Source organism: Zosterops lateralis (genome assembly GCF_965231275.1).
Source record: "Zosterops lateralis genome assembly, chromosome: 6".
NCBI lineage: Eukaryota > Metazoa > Chordata > Aves > Passeriformes > Zosteropidae > Zosterops > Zosterops lateralis.
In genome coordinates, this window is record NC_139761.1 from 55,206,437 (window position 1) to 55,227,418 (window position 20,982).

Sequence of the window (20,982 nt, forward strand, 5' to 3'; positions counted from 1 at the left end):
TGAAGCAGAGGAACAGTCAACTTAATGTAATTTCAAAAAGATTTTTTTAAAGTCAGTCTGCTTTTTAAAGTTGCAGAGAAAGTGCAAAATGCTGTAAGTTTAAAGCCATTTTTTTCTGCGGCTCTTAAATTAAGACAATAGAGGAAAATTCTCAGGTAATATATATTTCTCCAAGTTCCTGGTTGTAGAATAGAGAGTGAGCTGAGAATAGTGGCAAACCAAAGATTTTCTGGGTGAAATCTAGAAAATCTAGAAGTTCCTCTCTGCCTTCTGTTGATGCAGACTGGTGCTTGTCCCCATGATTTGTTGTCTCCTCTCAGCATGTTTTTGACTTACTGTCCTATTTCCAAAATTAGGCTAAAGTATCATTTCATCTACCCAAATACCTGTGAAACCAGAGAACTTAATTTGATTGCATTTTCTTTAATGTTTCCTACTGTTTCAAGGAGAATTCTTGACGTAGTCATAAGCTTAGTGTATTGCTGATGTTAACATTAGCGCAAATCATCTACTTGGTGTCAAAGACGGGAGAGTGCTTTTCATTTGTCATTCATGTTTTTCCACCAAGAGTAGAAGCTGTTATGCTTAATTTAATTTGTTTTTTCTTTAAATTGAAGTGTAGTTTGCAAGCCTTTAAAATGTACCTGCTCCCTGCTGCTGCATTTGTCTGCGTCCAGTGCTGTGGGCATGAGAAGGGCAGTGGGCACGTTAGGATGGAAGATGCTTTTACAGAAGAGCAAGCTGGGTCTTCAGAGCAGCCCTGTTCTTTTTTATAGTTCTTCAGGTTCCTTTTAAAACTGAAACTCATCTCTGTCTCTGGAGGGATTGTAGGATCATCCGTGGACGGCAGGGAGAAGGAACTCTGCAGACCTGAGATATTCTAGAAACACGTGGTTTTATTGCAAAGGTCATGGGTAAAGAGGGCTTTGCCTTCAGCCACCAGCCTCGGCTGAAGGGAAGTCCCAAAGAGAGAGGGGGAGAGAGAGAGAGGGTATGAGGTAAGGGAGGTAAAGGAGCTAAGAGAGGTAAGAGCAAGAGAGCGAGGACCTTGTTACAATCCATTATATCTCCTTTTGTGTTGAATATTCTAATTTACAGTGACCAACCAGTGCAAGATACAAAACCTACGAACTTTGAATGCAGCCTATGAGAACTACTATATTACCATATCATCCTGTATTCTAAACTCTAAAGACTACTTTTCTTATCTACCTTTTTTTTGATACCTTGGCAGGGTGGAGAGGGGCTGCATTCTTGGGTCCTTTTGTTTTCTGTCCTTCAACCTGACTCCAGCTAATCACTGCCTGCCATGATCACATCTCAAAGCTAGCCTTCATTTCTGTTTCACTCCCAGGTTTTACATCTCCCATATTTCTGGCTAGGCAATTGTACCCACAAGCCCTTCCTGTCCATCTTTCCCAACAGGGTAGTTTAGGAAAATTCCTGGAAGTGTGAAGTAGCTCCACTGCGCAGTAATGCCTGCAGGTGTTTGGGAAGCGCTTTTTAAGTAGGAGACCTGTCAAGCAGAGTCCCACTTAGCCAAGTGTTTGTGTACTGAGGTGCTGGTGTGAGCACGGTGGTGGAAGGGGTGAAGCAGCTTACAATGTCCCAAGTTGGAAGCACTGAGGAAAAGAGAAAAGGATGTCTTGAGGGAGGGAGCTGTTGCTCTCTGAAACTTCTGCGTTCGGGAAGAAGTGGTCAGAACAAAATTCCTCAGAGGACGGAAAGAGCTGAGTGGAAGTTGTTGAAGTAGAACTAATCTGAGGGAGCTCAGTACAGCCTGGCAAGCAGAGAAGAATCTTATTTTGTGTGATTACTGAAAGAGGAAGCCTAGTTTTGGTGCTTTGAGTTAGGTGACTGTAGAAGAGAGTTCTGTTACCTTGTGTCAACTTTACTTTTTGGTGTGACTACTCAGCTCTGTATAAAAGAAAAAGCTGTATGTATATGACTAATTAGCTGTGTCACAGCCTGACAGCTCCTGGCAAAATAGTTTTCAAAATAGTTATGTTACTTTCATGTTTACTCCAGGTGACATAGATTTGGGTTTATGATATAAAACACACCGAGCTTTTAAAGCCTCTCAGCTGCACAGATGCAAACTCCACTAATCCCGAAGAAAAATGTGGTCTGCTATTCGTTAAATGCAGATGAGTTTCCTTTTTTAGTAAGCCATTAGCAGATGACTAAATTTAGGAGCACGTGCAGTTGCAATCAGTGGGATATTCTGAACCTTTTTATCTTCTTTTTCTCACTGGAACTCGCTGTGCTGTGTCTTTGAGAGGTCTCAGACTCCAGCCCCTGGTGTGGAGCCTGGTTTACTCCATGCCTTTGCCAACTGCTTTTTGTATATAAATCTCCTGCATTCCCACTTATTTCTTTCATGGTGATAAGGAAGTGAGGAAAGTTGTCATTAGAAATTCAGCTTTGTGCCTCAGCATCAAATGGAATCAATCCCAATTTTTGGCACAGCTCTGTTTCTGGGATGCAAACTGGTCTCTGATCTGTGAATTTCTGTTGTCGTCCACTCTCACCTGGAAGAAATACCCAGTGTAACCAACTAACCTAATGAAAAACTGTTGGTTTCACAAAATTGGGATTTAATTTCTACCTTCTATTCATTTCTCACGATCATAAAATTTCCTGGGCATCTTGCAAATATTATCACACATAATTAAAAGAGTGGCAGTTATGTGTCATGATAACATGATGTCTTTTTCATCCAAGACAGGAAGCATGTTAGGCCAGTGCAATAATTTCCCATAAGATTGCACAGATCAGAGATTATGGGCTTAAACTGATCTAGTATTTTCCTTGACAATCTGATCTAATCACCATTGTAGGGGGTTTTATTCCTCCAGACCAGAACCATGACCTGAAACAAGGCTGTCACTCTGCTTGTGTGAAAAATTGGGGAGATAATTGTGCCCATCTCATTTTTCTCTTTCCATTATGGGTGCCATAATGCTGCTTCAGGGCGCTTACACTGCAGTTTGTGATACTGAGATTTGTGTTTCACAGCTGCATAAGTTCACCAAGTCAATTTTCAGGCAGTTTTTGGCAGATTATTATTGTACTTTTAGACTGTTATTCCAAAAATTGCGGTATGTTTGCCTACAGATTAGGTTTAAGTTAATGCCTTAGGTAGAGAATTACTGAAGAAAAATAATTTTGTCAGTAAAAATGTACTTCTTTTAAAGAAACGGGCAATCCTTTAAGTTATAGTCAATAAACAATTATTCTGACCACCCTTTATCTTGGAGGTCTGTAATTTAGAAATTATTTGTTCCTTTAAAGAAATTGATGCTGTTTTAAAAACTTATTCCCAAGTAGAAGGAATGCAGAGAGGTATTGCTTAGGACAAGCTGAAAATTGTATTTTAGAAAGTCTGAAGACTTGAAACTTGGTACTCCTTAGTCTTTAATATCCTCATAGTGTGTTTTTTGAAAATACACCTTTTATTCATTGGAGAAAACAAAATTGGTCCCTGACAAAATATTGATATCAATGGATACAGAAAGCCTTAAAAGTGCAGTATTGGTACCTGTCTGAGAGTTCTGTGTCTTTATCTGAGGGGAAATGTGTTGTAGTTGCAAATTTATATTTCCTTAGATAGCCCCATCCCAGTAAATTAGAAGCTTTTACCCTGTTTTCAAGTTGTCCAGTCTTGTAGTAACTTTATGTTAACTTTGCCAGAATGATGCATGGACCTGTCTGGCCTGATTCATATCCATGGCACAGTTATGGCTAAAGGGGAATTTAATAGGCTGGTAGTGGGAACACATCTAGTAGGAACAACAGTGGCCAGGATTTATAGTGTTTTCAGAACAGGCCAGATGGAGTGCATACAGAAGAAATATAGAGCCCTTACCAAGACCTTATTCCTATAAAATGTTGTTTGTGTGCACCCACATCATATATTTTAGCATTGACTTGATAACATAATAAACATTTAATTTTTCTCCTATGTGTTTTCTTACCCATAGGGAAATAACCATTGATCATGGAATTTGCTGGTTCATTAGCAGTTGATAGGTTTGGTACTTGTAGTTCTGAGAGCTCTTTGACAAGTTCTGAAGAAGTCTCAAACCCCTCAGATTTCTCTTAAGACCCAAATTTTCCTGTTTCTTACACTGCCCTCTAGCGCTGAGCGCCTCCTGACTTACCTCCAGACATCTTCCTTCCGTGTAAAGGAACTTCTGTGCCACGACTTTTTAGGAGCTGTTGGATTATCAGGGTCTGCCAGGGCAGGGAACCTGCCCCTGTGGACCTTCTCTACATGAAAATCTGTCCTTGTTAGGTGCTAGGCTGAATTTCCATCCTAATGTGCACAATAAGCATGGGAATATTTACCAGAAATAAACTCCAATCAGGAACAAATTAAAATATATGTTAGTAGCATGCTAATAGCTTATACCATTATGTGTGTGCATTGGCTGCTTAAATGCAGTAAAGGTAGCATCTGAATTAATAGTATATCAATTGTGTTTCAAGTAATGAAACATCTAAAAATTGAGCGAGTTTTAGCATTTCCTTCTATATGTGCTGTCATACACAGTTTAATCTTTCAAGTTTTGTCTGATTGTATACTATTCTTAGTGTTATCATGACTTCTTGACAGCTGTTGAGGAGAGGATCACCTTTCTTTTTTGGGTTTGTTTCTTTTTCCCATTCTCTGTCTGTCTGATCTGTCTGGTATTGACACTAACTACAGAGTGTGCAAAGACTGGATGTGGAGCTGAATCCTCTCAGGATGGTTGTGTGTTTTGCATGTAGTTCAGATCAAGTTTATTTTTTCTTAAGATCAGGGCTCTGCCACTCTGTCTTGTGTGCAGACAGGGTCTGACAGGCTCTGTCAGTCTCTCTGAGGATCCCTAGCAACTTCAGTATGGCTTGCTAAGCTGTGAGTAAGCAATAGTTGCAGAATTTAACCCACTTGGATACTGCCTTTTTTCTTAGGAGCACTTCTGCTAAAGTCATTTCTTAGGGAACAAGACTAGAATGCCAAGAGAAATTACCTTAATTTGAATACTCAAAACAGTGTAATTCACTTTTCAGCACAGAGCTGTATTAATGTTCACACCTCACCAGCTGTATTGTGATTTTTTGGGGAGGAGAGAGAAATGAGTAAGATAACTTTTTTTGAGGGAAGACCTGTTACTGTAACTTTCAATTTTTGTCTTTTGAGTATACTTTTCTCCATGGCTGAGGCAATGGTGCACCTTGGTGAGCTGCTTCTGCTGTTGCTTGTCGGTGTTTCACCACGCCAGGCCAACAAGGATGTTTTCATTTAGAGGTTCACTCATCTGATACAGGATTTATAGCAGGCTCCCGCATGGGAGCAGCCTTGCAAGGCAGGACTTGTCAAACTGCAATTTTTTGAGAATGCTGATAAGTTGTTTTCATGAATCACAATAGATTTTTGAAAGTGGGATTTTTTTCCTCTGTGTATCCTGCTGCATGACAAAGTTTAGGTGAAGTTTTCATGCTTCTAAACAGTGTGTCAGGGCTCTGTGACCCAGTGCCAGTCTGGGATTTTTACCTGTCGCACTGAATAGCCTCTGGCAAGAGGGTGCAGAGGGTGGATTGCCTAACAGATGAAAAGCACCTGTAGACAAAAAGGATGAAAAGATCCTCCCTTCCACAGAAAGCTGAAAGGCTACTGCCTGCAGGAAATAAAGTGTAGATTTTTTGAGTGCTGGGAGCCAGAGCCAGAGTTTGAGGCCATTAGGTCTCGTGAGAGAGCTGAGATTTGTTCTGCCTTTAATGGTAGTCTGCACATCATGAGTCCTCCTTGCAGGCTGAGGCAAGGCACAGCTGTGGCATCACCTCTGTAATCATGGCCTGTTCCTTCCTCTCTGGGCTTGGGAAATCAAAGGGTCAGGCACTGCAGAACTGGGGAAGCTCGTGATCAAAGCCTTTCCTCCTCCATCTCCAACTCATTCTTCTTTCTGTGAGCAGCCTGTTCCACCTGAGCAGTGCAGGCATTGATGCCTCCTGCACATCTTTAGCTGGCACAGGGGTGTTTTTGCAGACAGGGTGTTTTCCCTGACTTACTGTATCTACCTTCTTGTTACTGGCACTTAATGAAATCAGCAGATAAAGTTACACTGCTGCCTTTGTCAAGCAGTTCTGTTTCCATGGAAGGCATTTTCACAATGGCAAAGGTTTGATGTGAAACACTGCTGCTTTTGTGAATAGACCTGCAGTCAAATACAGGGGTAGAACCAAAATGAAATTTAGGTACTTGTGAGAACAAACAGCATATCTGAATCTCTCTGCAACTATTTTTGCTGCCCTTTTCTGACTTAATCCTTTCTCCTAATTGTGAACTTGTTCATGGTAACTTTTCTTAGGAAGAAATACTGAAATCTGAATGGGGCTGAAAAAGTTAGTCGCTCTTAATAAGCTTCAAAGGCTTTCGTGGAGATTAAATCAAAGTTATTAAATGATTGTGTTAATTGGTAATAAATCAAATATTTGCTTTCTTCAGAGGTCGTAGAAGACAACAAAATGTTGTTGTCTTATTATGTCAGTGCTGTCTTTTGATTTGGTGTCTGACTTATTTTATACAGTAAGCAATAGGAAGAGGAGAGTGAATTTCTGTCCTGGAGGCTGATCAGTGAGATCAGATGAAGCAATAGATTCGTATAAACATTAATTGCATAACTAGGAAATGTGAGCATGAGCTAAAGAGACAGATAATTTTGGAAAACAAACTGTGGGGTTTTTGGCTCAGGTAAACAGTATGTGACCAACTTCAGGCTGATGCCATGACCAGCCAGTCCTCTGGAAGGAGACTTCCTTGGCCCAGATGTGCAGCCAGCTGACATCTGTGTAATAAATCTCTGCTACTAATTGATTTAACTGCAGGGTGTCAGTCTGCCAGGAGTTAATTCCAGGCTCATGTCTGGGTACAGCTTTGCATGGTGTGTAAAGTCAGTGTAGGAAGAACCTCCTGGTAACATTTGCAGTGACGTGCTACAGGTATCAGGCTTTCTTCCCACAGGAGAAATGGGACTGATCTTTCCTTTCTGGTACTGGCTGAGCAGATGAATGTGTGTGCCTTTGTATTGCTTCAGGCAGTACTGCTCATGGGTCACCTTTGAGCTTTGGCTCCCTGGCATCATCCTGTGGCTGCAGGAGCAAGTGGGAACCACAGGCCATGACCTGTTTATAGAGGCCAAGGCATCAAATGCACTTGTTGACCAGTGAATAGGCAGCTGATGGTCCATAGTAATTATTTTTATTTCTTGTGAGAGACCAGCTGAATAAAGTTGCTTCCCCCAAGGGTTTTCAGCCAAATAAAGGGAAAAAAAGGCTTTGTCATCAGACAAAGCATGCTTAATTCCATTGATTGGAATTGCAATTGAAAGTTCCTGCTAATGTTGGGTTTTTTTATTTCCTGTAGAGCAATGTATTGAAATAATATGTTTGCTTAGCATACAAAAAAAAAAAAAAAAAAAAAATTACTGCATTTGGTAAGTGGTTTAGTAGAGCTTATAAACTAAATTCACAGAAATCCATTACTGGAAAATCTTAAAGTGAGATACAGCCTGGATTACTGAGCACTTTTTCAATCAGAAAACAGCAAGAGATTCACAGACCACTTCAGGAAACGCTCTTGCCCACAAAATCATTAGATAAAATCCAATATATACCCATGTGGGTCTGCAAAGGCAGTTGTTTCTGGGATGTTGTTGTTTCAGGAAAAGACAGAGACATCTGTGACCTCCCATGCTGCTGTGATTTTTGAACTGGTATTCAAATGCTTTTCTGCCTTTTTCAAGTTAGGACCCTCTAAAATGATCTGAGTTTATCCAACTTGCGTGGTTGCCAAGCTCCTCTCTCAGACATTCATCTGTGTGCTAGCAGGGCCTGTCAGAGGAGTTCCCTCCCTTGACTGAGGGTTTAGTTTGCCTTTCATCTTTGAAGAGTTAGTGCTGATTTCCTGAATTCAGGCTGGGAGGCAGTTCTTTGACAAGTAAAGAAACATTTCATATTTACAGAGGTCGGAACATAGCGTAGGAAGCAAGTGCCATTAGTTTCCTGTCAGTGTTGTCAGGGAAATAAAGGAGAACATCTTGAACAAATCAAATAACCTAGTATTCTCAATTTATGTTTTTTGCATTTTGGGTTCTTTTTAGTAGGAGATCAAAGGATGCTTCCTGGCATTCTTTGGGAGGCAGGATTCTGATGGCATATTCTGCCAGTACATAAACTGTTTTGTTTAAGTGCTTCCATGAAGGTTAAGTCAACTCTCAGGCCTGAGGGTGACTCTGAATGCTGAGGAGGACTTTGGGGATAATTGACAGATTTTCATAAGATTAGCTTTAAATTTCATAAGTCTCTGTGTTTGTAAGTACAGCCCTTTATAAAGGAGAGTTCTTCATTTGGTTGAGTCACTGTTAATGTGACTGTTGATAAATAATAAGAACTTCTGGAAAAAGAAGATATTTTTTCTTCGTGTGGGTCTAGTTTATGTTGACAAATCAGAGTCAAGTGAGGCATTTGATCTTGATTTACTGGTGTGCTGCAGATTGTAAAGTGTTTGGAGAAACAAGGAGTTCTCTTGGTTAGATTATGTGGTCAAATGTGATGTGTCAGTCACAGAGAGCTCACAAGTTGAACAGACTTTCTGTGCAACTAAACATTGAGAATGAATGCTGTGATTTCATTGTACTGGAGCTCTTCTTAAACTGAGTTCTAGGTGTATCTTTCCCCCTCCTCTCTGTTTGGCAAGGCAGCCAGAGAATGTGGCCTTGTGGAATGAAAACCTTTTCTAGTCATGCAAATACTCAAAGTGATGATCCCAGTAGCATCATCCACGTGCACCTAAATGTGGACTTGTGGGTTTGCCCCACACACTCTGAGGGTCCAGCCTGGCAGAAAAATGGCTATAATAATTAGCAAGACTGCTCCTCGAAGATGTTTTGTAAATCAAGAGGTTTAATAATGAAAAAATAACAAAGTAAACAACACGTTACAGAAAACAAGTAATAAGCCATGCACAGATATGTCTGCCCTCCTAAGATATCTCGAAAAGTCTTTTCTTTCTTTTGTGTTCTTTCTTAAGTACTAAATGTTTTAGGAAGGATAATCTGGCTAACAGCCAATAAGATAACTAAGGGGGTTTGAGTTACATTCTCAAAACTTAATCTATGCCCTTGTGTTGGCACTGAGCCAATCCTTGTCAGAAGGCTATGGAGGAATCTGGGTTCTTTACTTTAAGGGGTGGGCTTTAAACTTGCCCTATATGGAAACACCTGCTGGGGGTGTGGGGTGCATTACGTGGACTAAAAATTCAAATAGGCTGGATTGGTAAACTGGAGCATAAAGTTATTGTGTGACTGAAATTGGTTTGCTATTTAAACATGGATGCCTAGTACAGTGAATTTTCTCTGTGTTGAATTACGTAGTTTTAAAGAACTTATTTTACACATGGACTTTGGAAGCCATTTTGTGCCTTATGTACAGATGCTTTGTTTCTCCCCTTCAAAACTTCAGTCTTTTCCTAGCAAGATAATCCAGGCTGAAATTAAATATTTCATCTTAGTATATAAAAGCAAAATAGCATTTTTTTCTGATAAGGGCTCCTTCTGAACTTTAATTCATTTGGGTTTATCAGTCCTGGCCTTTAGTCAGATTGCGATAAAAACAAATTGTTTCAACCTAACTTTATTTGACTATTAAATTTCGAGCCTTATGTGCTGATAGTTACACCAACACGAGAGTACATGAGGGCATGTCATGGGAAGAACCTACAGGCAGCAAGTGGAAAGTTAATGCTTTTTAAAATAGCAGATCCTTGTTATTTCCTTTTGTCTCTTGTAGAAGTTCCACCCAAGCTGGAGGACAGCTCTGCAGAAGCGTTCACAGACTCGTCTCTGTTTGCAAAATAGCATTCTTTTCTGATAAGGGCTCCTTCTGAAATTTAATTCATTTGGGTTTATCAGTCCTGGCCTTCAGTCAGATTGTGATAATAATAAAAAAATATTTCTACCTAACTTTAACTATTAAATTTTGAGCCTTACGTGCTAATAGTTACACCAACACAAGAGTACATGAGGGCATGTCATGGGAAGAACTTACAGGCAACAAGTGGAGCTAAAGTTAATGCTTTTTAAAACAGTGTTAAGTTTCACTTCCCAAGCCACAAGCTGTTGCAAGCAAAATTAAGTCTTAGAGAAAAGCCCATGTTGAGTGAACTACCGTTGGATGCAATAACATTATTCACTGACGGTTCAGGGAATTCACACAAATCAGTCATAATGTGGCAGAACCCAACAACAAAAATATGGGAATCAGACATTCAAGTAGTGGAATAGTTCTCCTCAAATTGTAGAGTTAGCAGCAGTAGTCAGAGTGTTTCGATTATTTTAAGATCCCCTCAATCCAATTACAGATTCATCTTATGTAGCCATTGTAGTCAAAAGAACAGAAGGATCACTCTTAAATAAGCAGATCCTTATTGTTTTCTTTTGCCTCTGTCTCTCACAGAAGCTCCACCCAAACTGGAGGACAGCCCTGCAGAAGCCTTCACGGACTCATCGCTGTTTGCTCACTGGGGGCAGGAGCTGAGCCCCGAGCACCGGCGCCTGGCCCTGAAGCAGTTCCAGTACTACGGCTACAACGCCTACCTGAGCGACCGCCTGCCGCTGGACAGGGCACTGCCCGACCTGCGCCCCAGCGGGTGAGCCATTTCTATCTCCTTTTTGTCCTTATTTTCCTTTATTTTCCTTAAATTTAGCTTTTTGTTTCCTTTTTTTCTGTCAGAGCCAGGATTAAATGAGCGAGACGGTGTTTTGCATTTGGACTTAGGTGTTTATTTGTTCTTATTTATGTTATGGTTTTGTAAGTTGTGGATTTTGCCGTGCTTTCGGTTAGCAAACTAAAGATGGAGCTCTCTTTATTTCTTTACAAGGCCTTTTAAGGATAAACTGTCCAATTAAGAAATGACACCTCAATTATTTTTACTTTTAACCCAATAACCAACCACCCATGGCCCACAATGCAGGCTTTTCTGTCCAATTTCAGAATACCACCCAAACCCATGAAGAAGGTGAAAAAGAAGGACTGGCCTCTGCCCTAAAACCTCCATCTTGTTTTATATATCTATTACTATATTCTAAAACCTTAAACTCTAAGTTTTCCATCATGTGATATTACACACTTCTATTCAAACTACACACCCATAATCCCAGTGCCATCACTCAATTTTGGAAGCCTTTTCTACAGCCTCAGGTGAAATGCAGTGTTTTCTTGGGGGTCAGTGCCTGTGAGCACAGAAAGTCTGAAATTCTCGGTGACCAGGGCTCCAACAAGTGCTGGGGCACCCTCTGGGCAGCCTGCAGCTCTTCTCCATCTGCAAGACTTGCCTCATAGGTTGGGTACAGATGTGTTGAAATTCTGCGTGAATTTCGACTCTCACTTACTAATCCTCATCCTGGCAGGGAAAAAGAAGCCAGAACCATCACACAAAACAAAAAGCAATAGCCATACATATTGCAGGGAAGCCCCTAGAACCTGCTAAGACACACCAAAAATGCACTGATGAGAGGCTTCGTGCTCTTTCTTTTGTACTAAACAATTTAGGAGGGTTTTTTTTGGCAAACTGTCTAATAGAAACAGCCACAGGTTTTGAGGTACATTACAAAGATCCAACAGGTGCCTTTGTGCTGGCACTGGGCCGAAGCACGGAAGTTTCTGGTTCTTCTCCCTGTAAAGTCCTGAGGTGTAACTGAAACTCTTTCCCTATTATGGAAACATTAGGTTTTGGAGGAACAGTGTAACACAGATGGCAGCCAGAACAAACAATTTCTACCAAATAGATGGAGGCTGTAAGTTTCAGTTGTCCTCCGAAGCGCTGCTGTGCCCAAAGTCAGTCCTGTTAAAAGTCCCACTAAGTATTCATTAAAATTTCTTCAGGATCTGTTGGAAGCTTCATCTCACCTACCATTTACATTAGATAGCAGGGGTGTTTTTTCTGCTAAAAGAAGAGCTTTTCAATGTTAATTTTTGGTTTTATGAAATAATCTGGCTAAATAAGAGCCGCTTTCATTAAAAGCACAGAACTGCCTGATGAAGGTCAGTTGGCAGGTGAAGCTGGTGAGTTTTAGTGGTGAAATGCACCTTTGTGCCCAGCGCTGAAAGCCCAGGGATCCTCCTTCCCTGGGCAGGTCTCTGCTTGGGGTCACGCATTCCAGGCAGAGTGAACACATCCAGGGTTATTCCACACTGGCTTGGGGAGGTGGGTGGGACCAAGGGAGGGAACAGCCTCCCCTTCAGTGCATCTGAGGCCTCTTTGGGCAGGACTGTTCACAGAGACTGTTAATGCTCTACTTTTTTAAAGCCTTGGAGATACATCTGATGCTTTGAACAAACAGCAGCTCTGGAGATGGAGAAATGGGTGGAGGGAAAGCTGCTTTTTTTTTTACAGCTCATTAAAAAAAGAAATCATTAAAATGAATATGCCGGGTGCTTAGTGAATCAAACATGATCTTATTCACTTATTCTAAACAAACATTTTAATAACTAAGGCAGTAGTGCATGTTGCTGTACATTAAGTTGATGCTGCACATTAAGTTGATGATAGCAAAAATGTATTAACACCATCCCAGGCAGCACTTCAGCAGTATCTATGCTATATATTACTATGTATTGCATTTTAGAAACATTTTTGTTGCAGATTTGCTGAAATACTGATGTTAAGGAAATCAAAGGCCATGCACTTGTGTTTTAGTTAAATCAATTTAGCAGTGCCTGTAGGGACAGTATTTTTTTTTTTTAATTGTAAACTAATCCAGAGGAAAAAGAAATCTTTTTAACTAGATGTCAATGATAGAAATGTTTCTGTTCTTATAGCTCTTTTGGAATTACTCTTCTGAATGATTTAAATATAAATTTTTTATAGCTATGTGTTTTAAAAATTAAAAATACGGAGAAAATGAATGCTACCATAGCTGAAAACAAATTAAGGTTAGGATTTTAAAAGAAACTCTAGTTAGAAATGAATCATGATCCTAATTCCTGTGAAAGTCTTGATCTTTTGCAGGCTGACTGCCAGAAACAATTCAGATATCACAGTATGTTTAGGGACACATACATACAAAATAATGGCTTAGCAATGGTAGCTCAGGCAGGTTCCCTGCACACCCCTTAGTCTGGGGAGCAGGCAGGGACTCTGACACTGGGATGCAGTAAGTTCTGACCCTGAAGGAAATGATCTGTCTTGTCAAGCAGTATGCAAACTGTTTGCTGCATCTACAGCACCCTGAGGAGTGCAGAGGTACAGGTGTTCTGAAAGTCCTGTTGCTGAAAAAGAATTCCTGCTCCTGACAGGCAACGTCTCATTTGTGTGGGAGTGCATGAATGTTGTGGGGGGAAAAAAGTCTACCCTGAGAGAGTATGTTTCCAATGTAATAATCAATTTTGGGATTTCTAGCACGTTGTTTTTAAGCCAAGTGCAAAAGTCACTTCCAGAGTCTGTGTAGCTGTATATAAATTATCCTCAGGTGGGTACTGGGCTCAAGTAGCACAGCTTGAAATCCAGGGATAGGTGTGAAGAGAGAGCATACAGCAAGTGACACGGAGACCAAGTCAGTCAACTTTGCTGGACCTCAGTCAGTTGTGGTATTTCTGTTCTGACTAGAAATGCGTGAGAGCACAGGTAGAACAGGTACCAGAGTAGCTCTGGGCAGAGTTAGCCAAGGTCTAACCAAGCACATTAGCCTGGATTTAGCAGTGATGCTGCAAGAGTCAGCACGACAGTGGAATCCCAGCGGGGGCTTTTGGCAGGTAGGTAAAGGAGTAGAGCTCACATAGTTCTGTCTGGGCTCAATGGTGGTCTGTCATCTGTATTGAGAACCTATCATATGAAATACAGGAATTTGGGAAGACAACAATATTTGCAACTGAAACTTAAGGAAATTTATACATTGCTAGCCCCAGTTGAGAGCAGGAGAATTAAGTGATCCGCCAAAATTGTGATATTAGCCCTTTTGTATCATACTGGTATGACTCAGCTTTGACCTTTCTGCTGCATTGCTGTGAGAATTCACATCAGCATATCTTAGCAGGGGAGCTCAGCCTGTCTTTACAAGTTTCTGCAGAGAGAAAGTCCATTCCACATGTGCAGTAACACCAAATTATAACATGCAGCATTTTCTAGGGTTGAGATTGTCAACATTAAGTGCCACGGTAGTGCCAGAGGACAATTAGAGATTGCTGAGCCACAACACAGCTGGAGGAGAGGGCAAAAATCCAGTCCTTCAGCGTGGGTGGCATGAAGAGGCAGTAGAACACATTTAGCAGTTAGGGGAGTGCACTCTGCCCAAGCCTCTGAACTCTGGCCTCTCTAGAAAAAGATCATCACATTGGATGGAAACATCCTGCAGAGCACAGTTGGGTCACACTGTGGCAGTTGTCACAGCTTTCAGAAGGACCTTCTCATGCTTTAGTACTGCAGAGTGGTTTCTGACCCTCTGTACAGTCATGAGCCTCCTGTTGCATTCTGAATTCGGTTCCTTTTCACTGTGAGTATTTGTGCTAGCACAGGGTGTCCCCAGCACAGTCCAAAATATCTCTTGTAAGTCAGTAAGAGATTAACTGCCCTGGATACTTCAGCTTCCTGAAGTAATCATCACACCTTGAAGTGGGCTCAACTTTTGCAGTACTTGGTAGATGGTGCAGGGTTTATTTTGGAGTGCTGCCTCTGCCAGGGCCTGCTTTTTGTGATTTTGTGCTGCTGAAGTTGGGTGCTGTGCTGTTCCCCACCCTTCTGTTGCATCTGTTAGCCCATAATCTGTCAGCACCACAGACTGACAAACAGCTTCTGGCTCTAATGAGCTTGGAAACCCTGAGGAAGGCAGCGTTGCCCTTGCTGCATGCAGGAACAGAGGATAATAGTTCTGTGTTAGTTATAATTCTGTTGTGCTCATTACTTTTAGTAGGGCAGGCATTACCCACAAAGCTTGTTATGAGTGAAATGTGAATGAAACAAGCTCATGCAGAAATTCATTATAACAAGCTCGGTTGTTTAGGGGTCCTGAAGCTGCCTCCCAAACTCCTTTTGAGTAGATGCACTTAAGATTCTACTTTGTTGGCTTGTGAATTTTTGTTGCCTGATCCATTGTGCTGAAGCACATGTGGGAAAGAGAGGTAATATTCTTCTTTGATTATGAGAAAGGGAGGCATAGCAGAAAAGAAGGTTTGCAGCAGGATCCCAGCAGAGGAGCTGTTTCAAAGGGTTTGGCTCCTGCATAGACTGCCTGATATGAACAAACCTGGCCAGTGAATGCAAACCAACCTTTTCAGTCAGTGTAACTCACTGGAAGAGAGCAAAGAAGCAAAGGCAGGAAGGGTGGAAGGCAAAAGAAACATTAAAGGCTCAGATGTCTTAATTATCAGGAGACTGTCAAATAGCATGGCAAAGCATGTGGCTTGCAGCAGGTTTGCCCTTTTCCTGGCTGAACATTTGGCATCTAGAAAAATGCAGAGGAGAGGTCCTGTTTCCTGTGCAGAGAAGGACTTTGGATATTTTGTAAGCACTACTTCTTTCAAACAATTCACCACTCCCAAACTGATTCTTTAGAGGCTCAGTTTGGCAAGGGACAATGATAGAAGCCTTGGAGACAGCAAAATTAGGATAAAGTGGGCACAAACAGAGCAGGCAAGAGGTCTCCTGAATGCAGATGGGACTACAAGGAAGAAAAATCAAGCTTTGGCTGGTTCAGGAGAGTGATGTGGTTTGGGAGAAAAGTCGTTTATGTGTGTATACCTGTCCAAAATGTCCATCAGTCTCTTGGTGGTAAACACAATCCTGGATGTAGCATGCATCAGACATGTGTAAATTTTTTCCTTTATTAAGACTGATATAAGAAAAACAGATACAAGACTCATATAAGAAAAATATCTGATTTCAACTAGTGAGGTTCAGGCTGGGTATTTCCCAGCTTCTCCCCAAAAGCCACCTCCTCCAAACTTGCATTCCATAAATCTTTGCCCCCACATGTCCCTGTTAAACAATTCTGTTCCGCTGGGTTTATGTTAATGATGGGTACGGCTCCTTGGTAATTTCTCACCAAATTCTTTTGTTGCTACTGGTAAAAGAGAACATTAATATTGCTTGTTGGTTTTGATGTTTCAAAGGAGTCATATAAAAAGAGCACAAAAGCCTGGAATGTATTGTTTTGGACAGAAGTCCTTAAATTAACAAAGTATTCAGCGTTCTTGTTGAATACCTAATGTTTAATTCTGTTGTATTTCATGGTCTCTTTTACTTGTCTCTTTACCTCTGATTCTTCTTTTTCTTATCTCACCTGTGCCTTCAGAGTGTTTCCCAGCACCAGTGTGTACTGCCTGAGCAGCCACTCCTTGGGGTTGTGAGGTCAGCTTCGGTTTTCCCGTTGGGATGTACCTCCTCAAATGGCTGCTCTACAAGTGTTTAATATCACTGCCAATGATACCAAATCTGCTGTAGTCTTCAGGCTGCTCTAATAATCCAAGTTAATGATGGTGTACACTTGTACAGGGGAAAAACAAACAAACAAACCAAGACCTTTTTATGTGCTGTTCAATGCCGACCTGGTTAGCATAGCTCAGTTACCACTTAAAATAGTGGTAATAGCAAAAGGAAAAGTGAAGTATGATCAAATAATGAAATTATAAACATGAATACATAAATAGTTGCACAGGAGTTCTTACATACTCAGTTCTTTTGCCAGAGTTGTAGTGTTACTTATTTCATTTAAGCCAGAACGTGCTTTTCTTTTACTCCCATATATTTTGAACTTCTTTTTTGACATTTTGGATGTGGACAAAATGTTACCAGTTCTTGAAGAAAATGCAATTCTGTTTCTGCTTGTGCTTCTCAGAAATTCTCACCCTGTTGGAACTAAAACTTGCTTCCATGTATGTTCCTAAAACAACACATGAACCCCAAAAGTTTTTAGTAACATCCTTATTGCATCTTGTGTTAAACAAAACAAACAAAACAGTGGAATATATGCTATATTTTTTTTTCAAACATAAACATGGGATTTTGTTATTGTTTGATGTGATACTCTTGGTGCAAGTTTTTCAAAGCTTGCAGAAAATTGTGTTCATAATTTATGTACATATTTGTAGAAGGTCTCAGAGATAAGTTATTAATACAGGAAATAATTTTTGGCTTGCTGCTTTAACGCAAAGTTACACTAAACTAATTTTAATGGGTAATGACCGGCTAAATTGAATTATCATAACGCATAGAGGAATGGAGTTGTCTTGTGGACAAATATTTGAAAGAAGCCTCATAATGTATGCTGCCCTCCATTTACCAGAGCTGTGCTTGAAATAGAACACCAGGAGTTCCTCTAAATTTCTGGTAACCATGACAACTGCTACTTTAGTGCTATTAGCCCAGTGTAATTGAGCCGAGTGGGTTGCTCCTGGTAATTTTTAGCTTTCTCGAGGCGATCGCAGCTCTAAATTCCATTTGGGATCTGTGTCTGAGATGGAATTTCACCCTGGAACACTCTGTGCGCCTTGCGGGGTGTTTGTTTGTGGGGAGCGTCCCAGAGGGGTGTGAGGGGCAGGTCTGGGATGAGCCCTTGGCGGGGCCACCACTGACACTCGCGCCTCGTGGTTGCCGCGCAACCCATCCCTTCTCCCAGCTCATGGAGCTGAGATTCCCATCCACACCATTTCCTCTCCTCTTACTCCCCTTCAGCGTGTTTTGGACACTTACACACACGCCCCCTCACTCTCTCTCTCTCTGTAGCTATTTTTTGTTCATTCCTATCACTATGGAATTTTGTTCTTCATAAAACTCGGCGTAAAGATGGTGACAGATGTACTCGTGAAAATGGATGGGTGCTCTATATCCTGTCCAGGATCTGGGGCTGGGTTAATGTTTAAACTAAAAAAAAAAAAAAAGTAGGTAATTTCTGTGTCATCAGCTGATATGAAAAGCAATGTAGAGAGAAAAAAGTGTTTTTTAAAAGCTGCAGACACACTGAAAACTAAGTGAATTTGAGCTGGAAGCAAAGATAATGAATGAACCTGGATGGAAAAAAAACAACCAAACAACAAAACGTGAACTCAGTTCAGGAATGTACCCTCACTGAAAATTTGTCTTCTTGAAAAGACTAACAAAATTAGACAAACCAGGAGTCTAATTCTATTCTCTTGTGTCATCTGTAGTTATCTTTTAAGGCATGGTGGTGCAAAAAGGGAATCAAATTACATTGATGGGATTAAAAGTTTTGCTCTTGTTTGTACAAGATGCCAGCAATGAAAAATTTTGTCCAGAGTGATAAAATGCAAATATGTAAGGTGTAAATGAATGCAGGAGGGAAAACCAGTACAAATAGTTTCTTTTAAATGGATGGAAGACTCGTCAGCAGCAGAAATTTTGTTTGAGTACTTCAGTTTATGCATGGATTTATGGCAGGACAGCAGTGTATTGGGGGCTGTTTTGTCATCTAGAACCTTTTTGGAATACAATTTGTCATTAGTTTCTTGCAATAGTATATTTTACATTTATCTTAAGCTTAGCTTATTTGACAGAGAAGAAGAAAACCCACCAGTATTTAAGGAAGCAACTTCTTTAAACTATTTTTAGTATATTTTTATTGCCATTCAAAGTAATTTCAAAAATCCTTCAATTTTTCTTAATTTAATAGGTACCATATCTTACCAGCTAAAGTTTAATTTTTTGCTAGAGTTTCATTGTATCTTCTTTGTATATTGTTACAGCTCAAGATAAATATTACCGTGCCTAAGGTAGACAGCTAAAAGATAGATTGGCTGTAGATTTGTTTGCTGGACCATTTTGTATCTGTTCATTTTGGCTGCAAGCACATCACTAAAATAACAAGCATTGTGTGTTCTTTAAAGGGTAATACTGAAGATTATTTTAGTAGGTTTAAACCTGTTAACTAGTTCATAGTCTATTTGAGGACAAATTTTCCAAGCTTGGATGCACACACACCATTTGGCATGAACAGATCTGTTCTTCAAGGACCTGGATGTGGAGTGGTTTTAGCATCTTTTGGAAAAATTTGAGTGTTAGTATTTAAGAATTCTGATGTGATTATAAGTACAGAGGCCTGCCAGCCACTTTGAGCCTGAAATATGCACTTTGGAAATCTTTCTGACAGATGCCACTTAAACCTGGTGGTCCCTAAAACTCACATTTGTCAAAGATTCGCCTCAGGTGTGACAGTGCTCAGCCCAAGTAAATTCATGCCTGCTTCAACTACTCCATCATCTGGGCGGGACTTTTAGAAGATTGTTCACCACCAAAGGTGATCTTTTTTTAAGGAACAATTTCAGAGGTTCAAATACTCACTCTAGGGTACAGGAGACAGGCGTAGAAACTCTCTTTTCTCCTTAAGATGTGAAACCAGCTTGTGTCTATAGAGCTGGGGCTGTTTTGCCTGGAGAAGAGGAAGCTTAGAGGGAATGTGATCAAGGTAAATATCTGAAGGGGAGGCTGCAAAGAGGGCAGGGCCAAGCTCTTCTCAGTGCTGCCCCGTGGCAGGACCAGAGGCAGTGGGCACAAACTGAAACACAGGGTGTAGAGTCTCCACCCTTGGAGGCATCCCAGCCCTGTCTGAATAGGGAAAATGCTGTTCCTGGGCAGCTGGAACTGAAGCCAGCCAGCTAGAGCAGCCAGCTTTAGCTGAATCTGGGGGACTCTGTTTGAGCAAGGGGCTGGAAGGGATGACTTCCTGAGGCCCATTCCAACCTCATTCATCCTGTGATTGTATGGCATCCCAGGAAATTGCCCTGACACCTGATATGCTGGCTCTGTGAAAACACCTTCATTTCTTCATCCAAACTGTTACTAGTAGAAAGGAAATAATAAATATCAGCTTGTAAAAAAAAGAAAGAAGTGATCACGAGATTTTTTTGTGGCAGTATAATCTAGAAGGTTGGACATAGCCTCAAAGAGTGGAGTTGAGGGTTTAAAATGCAGAAAGATCCATTTGAACACGTGCTGCAGGTCCTTTCTCCAAGGGATTTACCCTAAACACGAGGTTAGAGAGACTTAGTATCACTCCAACTTAGTTTAATTGCTCCACAGAAAGTGGAATGACCCTGAAAAGCAGGACTGAAAATAATCACACCAAGCTGGCTGGTAGTTGGCTCTCTGGGGAGATCAGGGAAGATTGAACTCATGCTCCCTCTGTCCTGGCTGAAGGTTTTAACTCCTGCACTACTGGCTAAAAGAGAAAAACAGCGCTGCCTTGCACTAATTGTCTTCTGGAAGAAATGGCAGTTCCCCTTGCCTCTTATTGTAGTGTTTAATTTTGCATAAAATCCAATGGATTCCTTCTGGATGCTTTAAAGAAAACTTTCCATTCTGATGCTGCAATGTGTTTTACCAGTGAATAGAGGATTGACACACCAATAGAAATACAAACTGATTTGGGAAAGAAAGTTTTAGTTTGTTATGCTGCAGAAGGTCAAGCCACAAGTGGGAATCAGTAAATCCAAACATCATTTTAATTATTTCCCTCTGGCATTGATTCCATGGAACAAAAAGTTGTGGATCTCTGTGACTCTGAGATTTCATATTTGTTTCTAAAAGGTGTATGAACCAGTGTATTATTTAAAAAATCCCTTTTAAAGACTTGATCTGTTACTACTTTTTCCAGACTGTGTTTTCTGTTTTATATGTCCTTATACTTCTTTAGTGTAGTGACACAGAGAAAAGTACATAAAATATTAAATAGCTTCTTCAATGTGATTTCTATCAATTTCAAACCAATGACTGAATTTAGAAAATTGGTTGACCAGCTGAATTCTAAATATTATGCTATCTCAGTCAGTTTGCTGTCATGTGTCATATGCACTGACTTTTTTCAGAACCTGTAAAAACATAGAAGTAAATTAATCACTTTGATTGAATTTAATTTTTGTACAACATCCAGCACATGAAGAGGAGTGCTTTTGTCATACTTCTCTGTATTTATTTTCTGCACAAATTAAAATACA

The 20,982-nt window shown here is 40.6% G+C and overlaps 1 protein-coding gene across 1 annotated transcript in view; it reads left to right on the forward strand.

Moving 5' to 3' along the window:
* The window catches only part of GALNT18 (polypeptide N-acetylgalactosaminyltransferase 18), a 213,472-nt gene that overhangs the window by 84,755 nt on the left and 107,735 nt on the right, over positions 1 to 20,982 (forward strand). Inside the window, exon 3 of the mRNA XM_083862760.1 lies at positions 10,498 to 10,690. Coding sequence (XP_083718886.1) covers positions 10,498 to 10,690 — 193 coding nt within the window. The remainder of the gene's footprint in view (positions 1 to 10,497; positions 10,691 to 20,982) is intronic.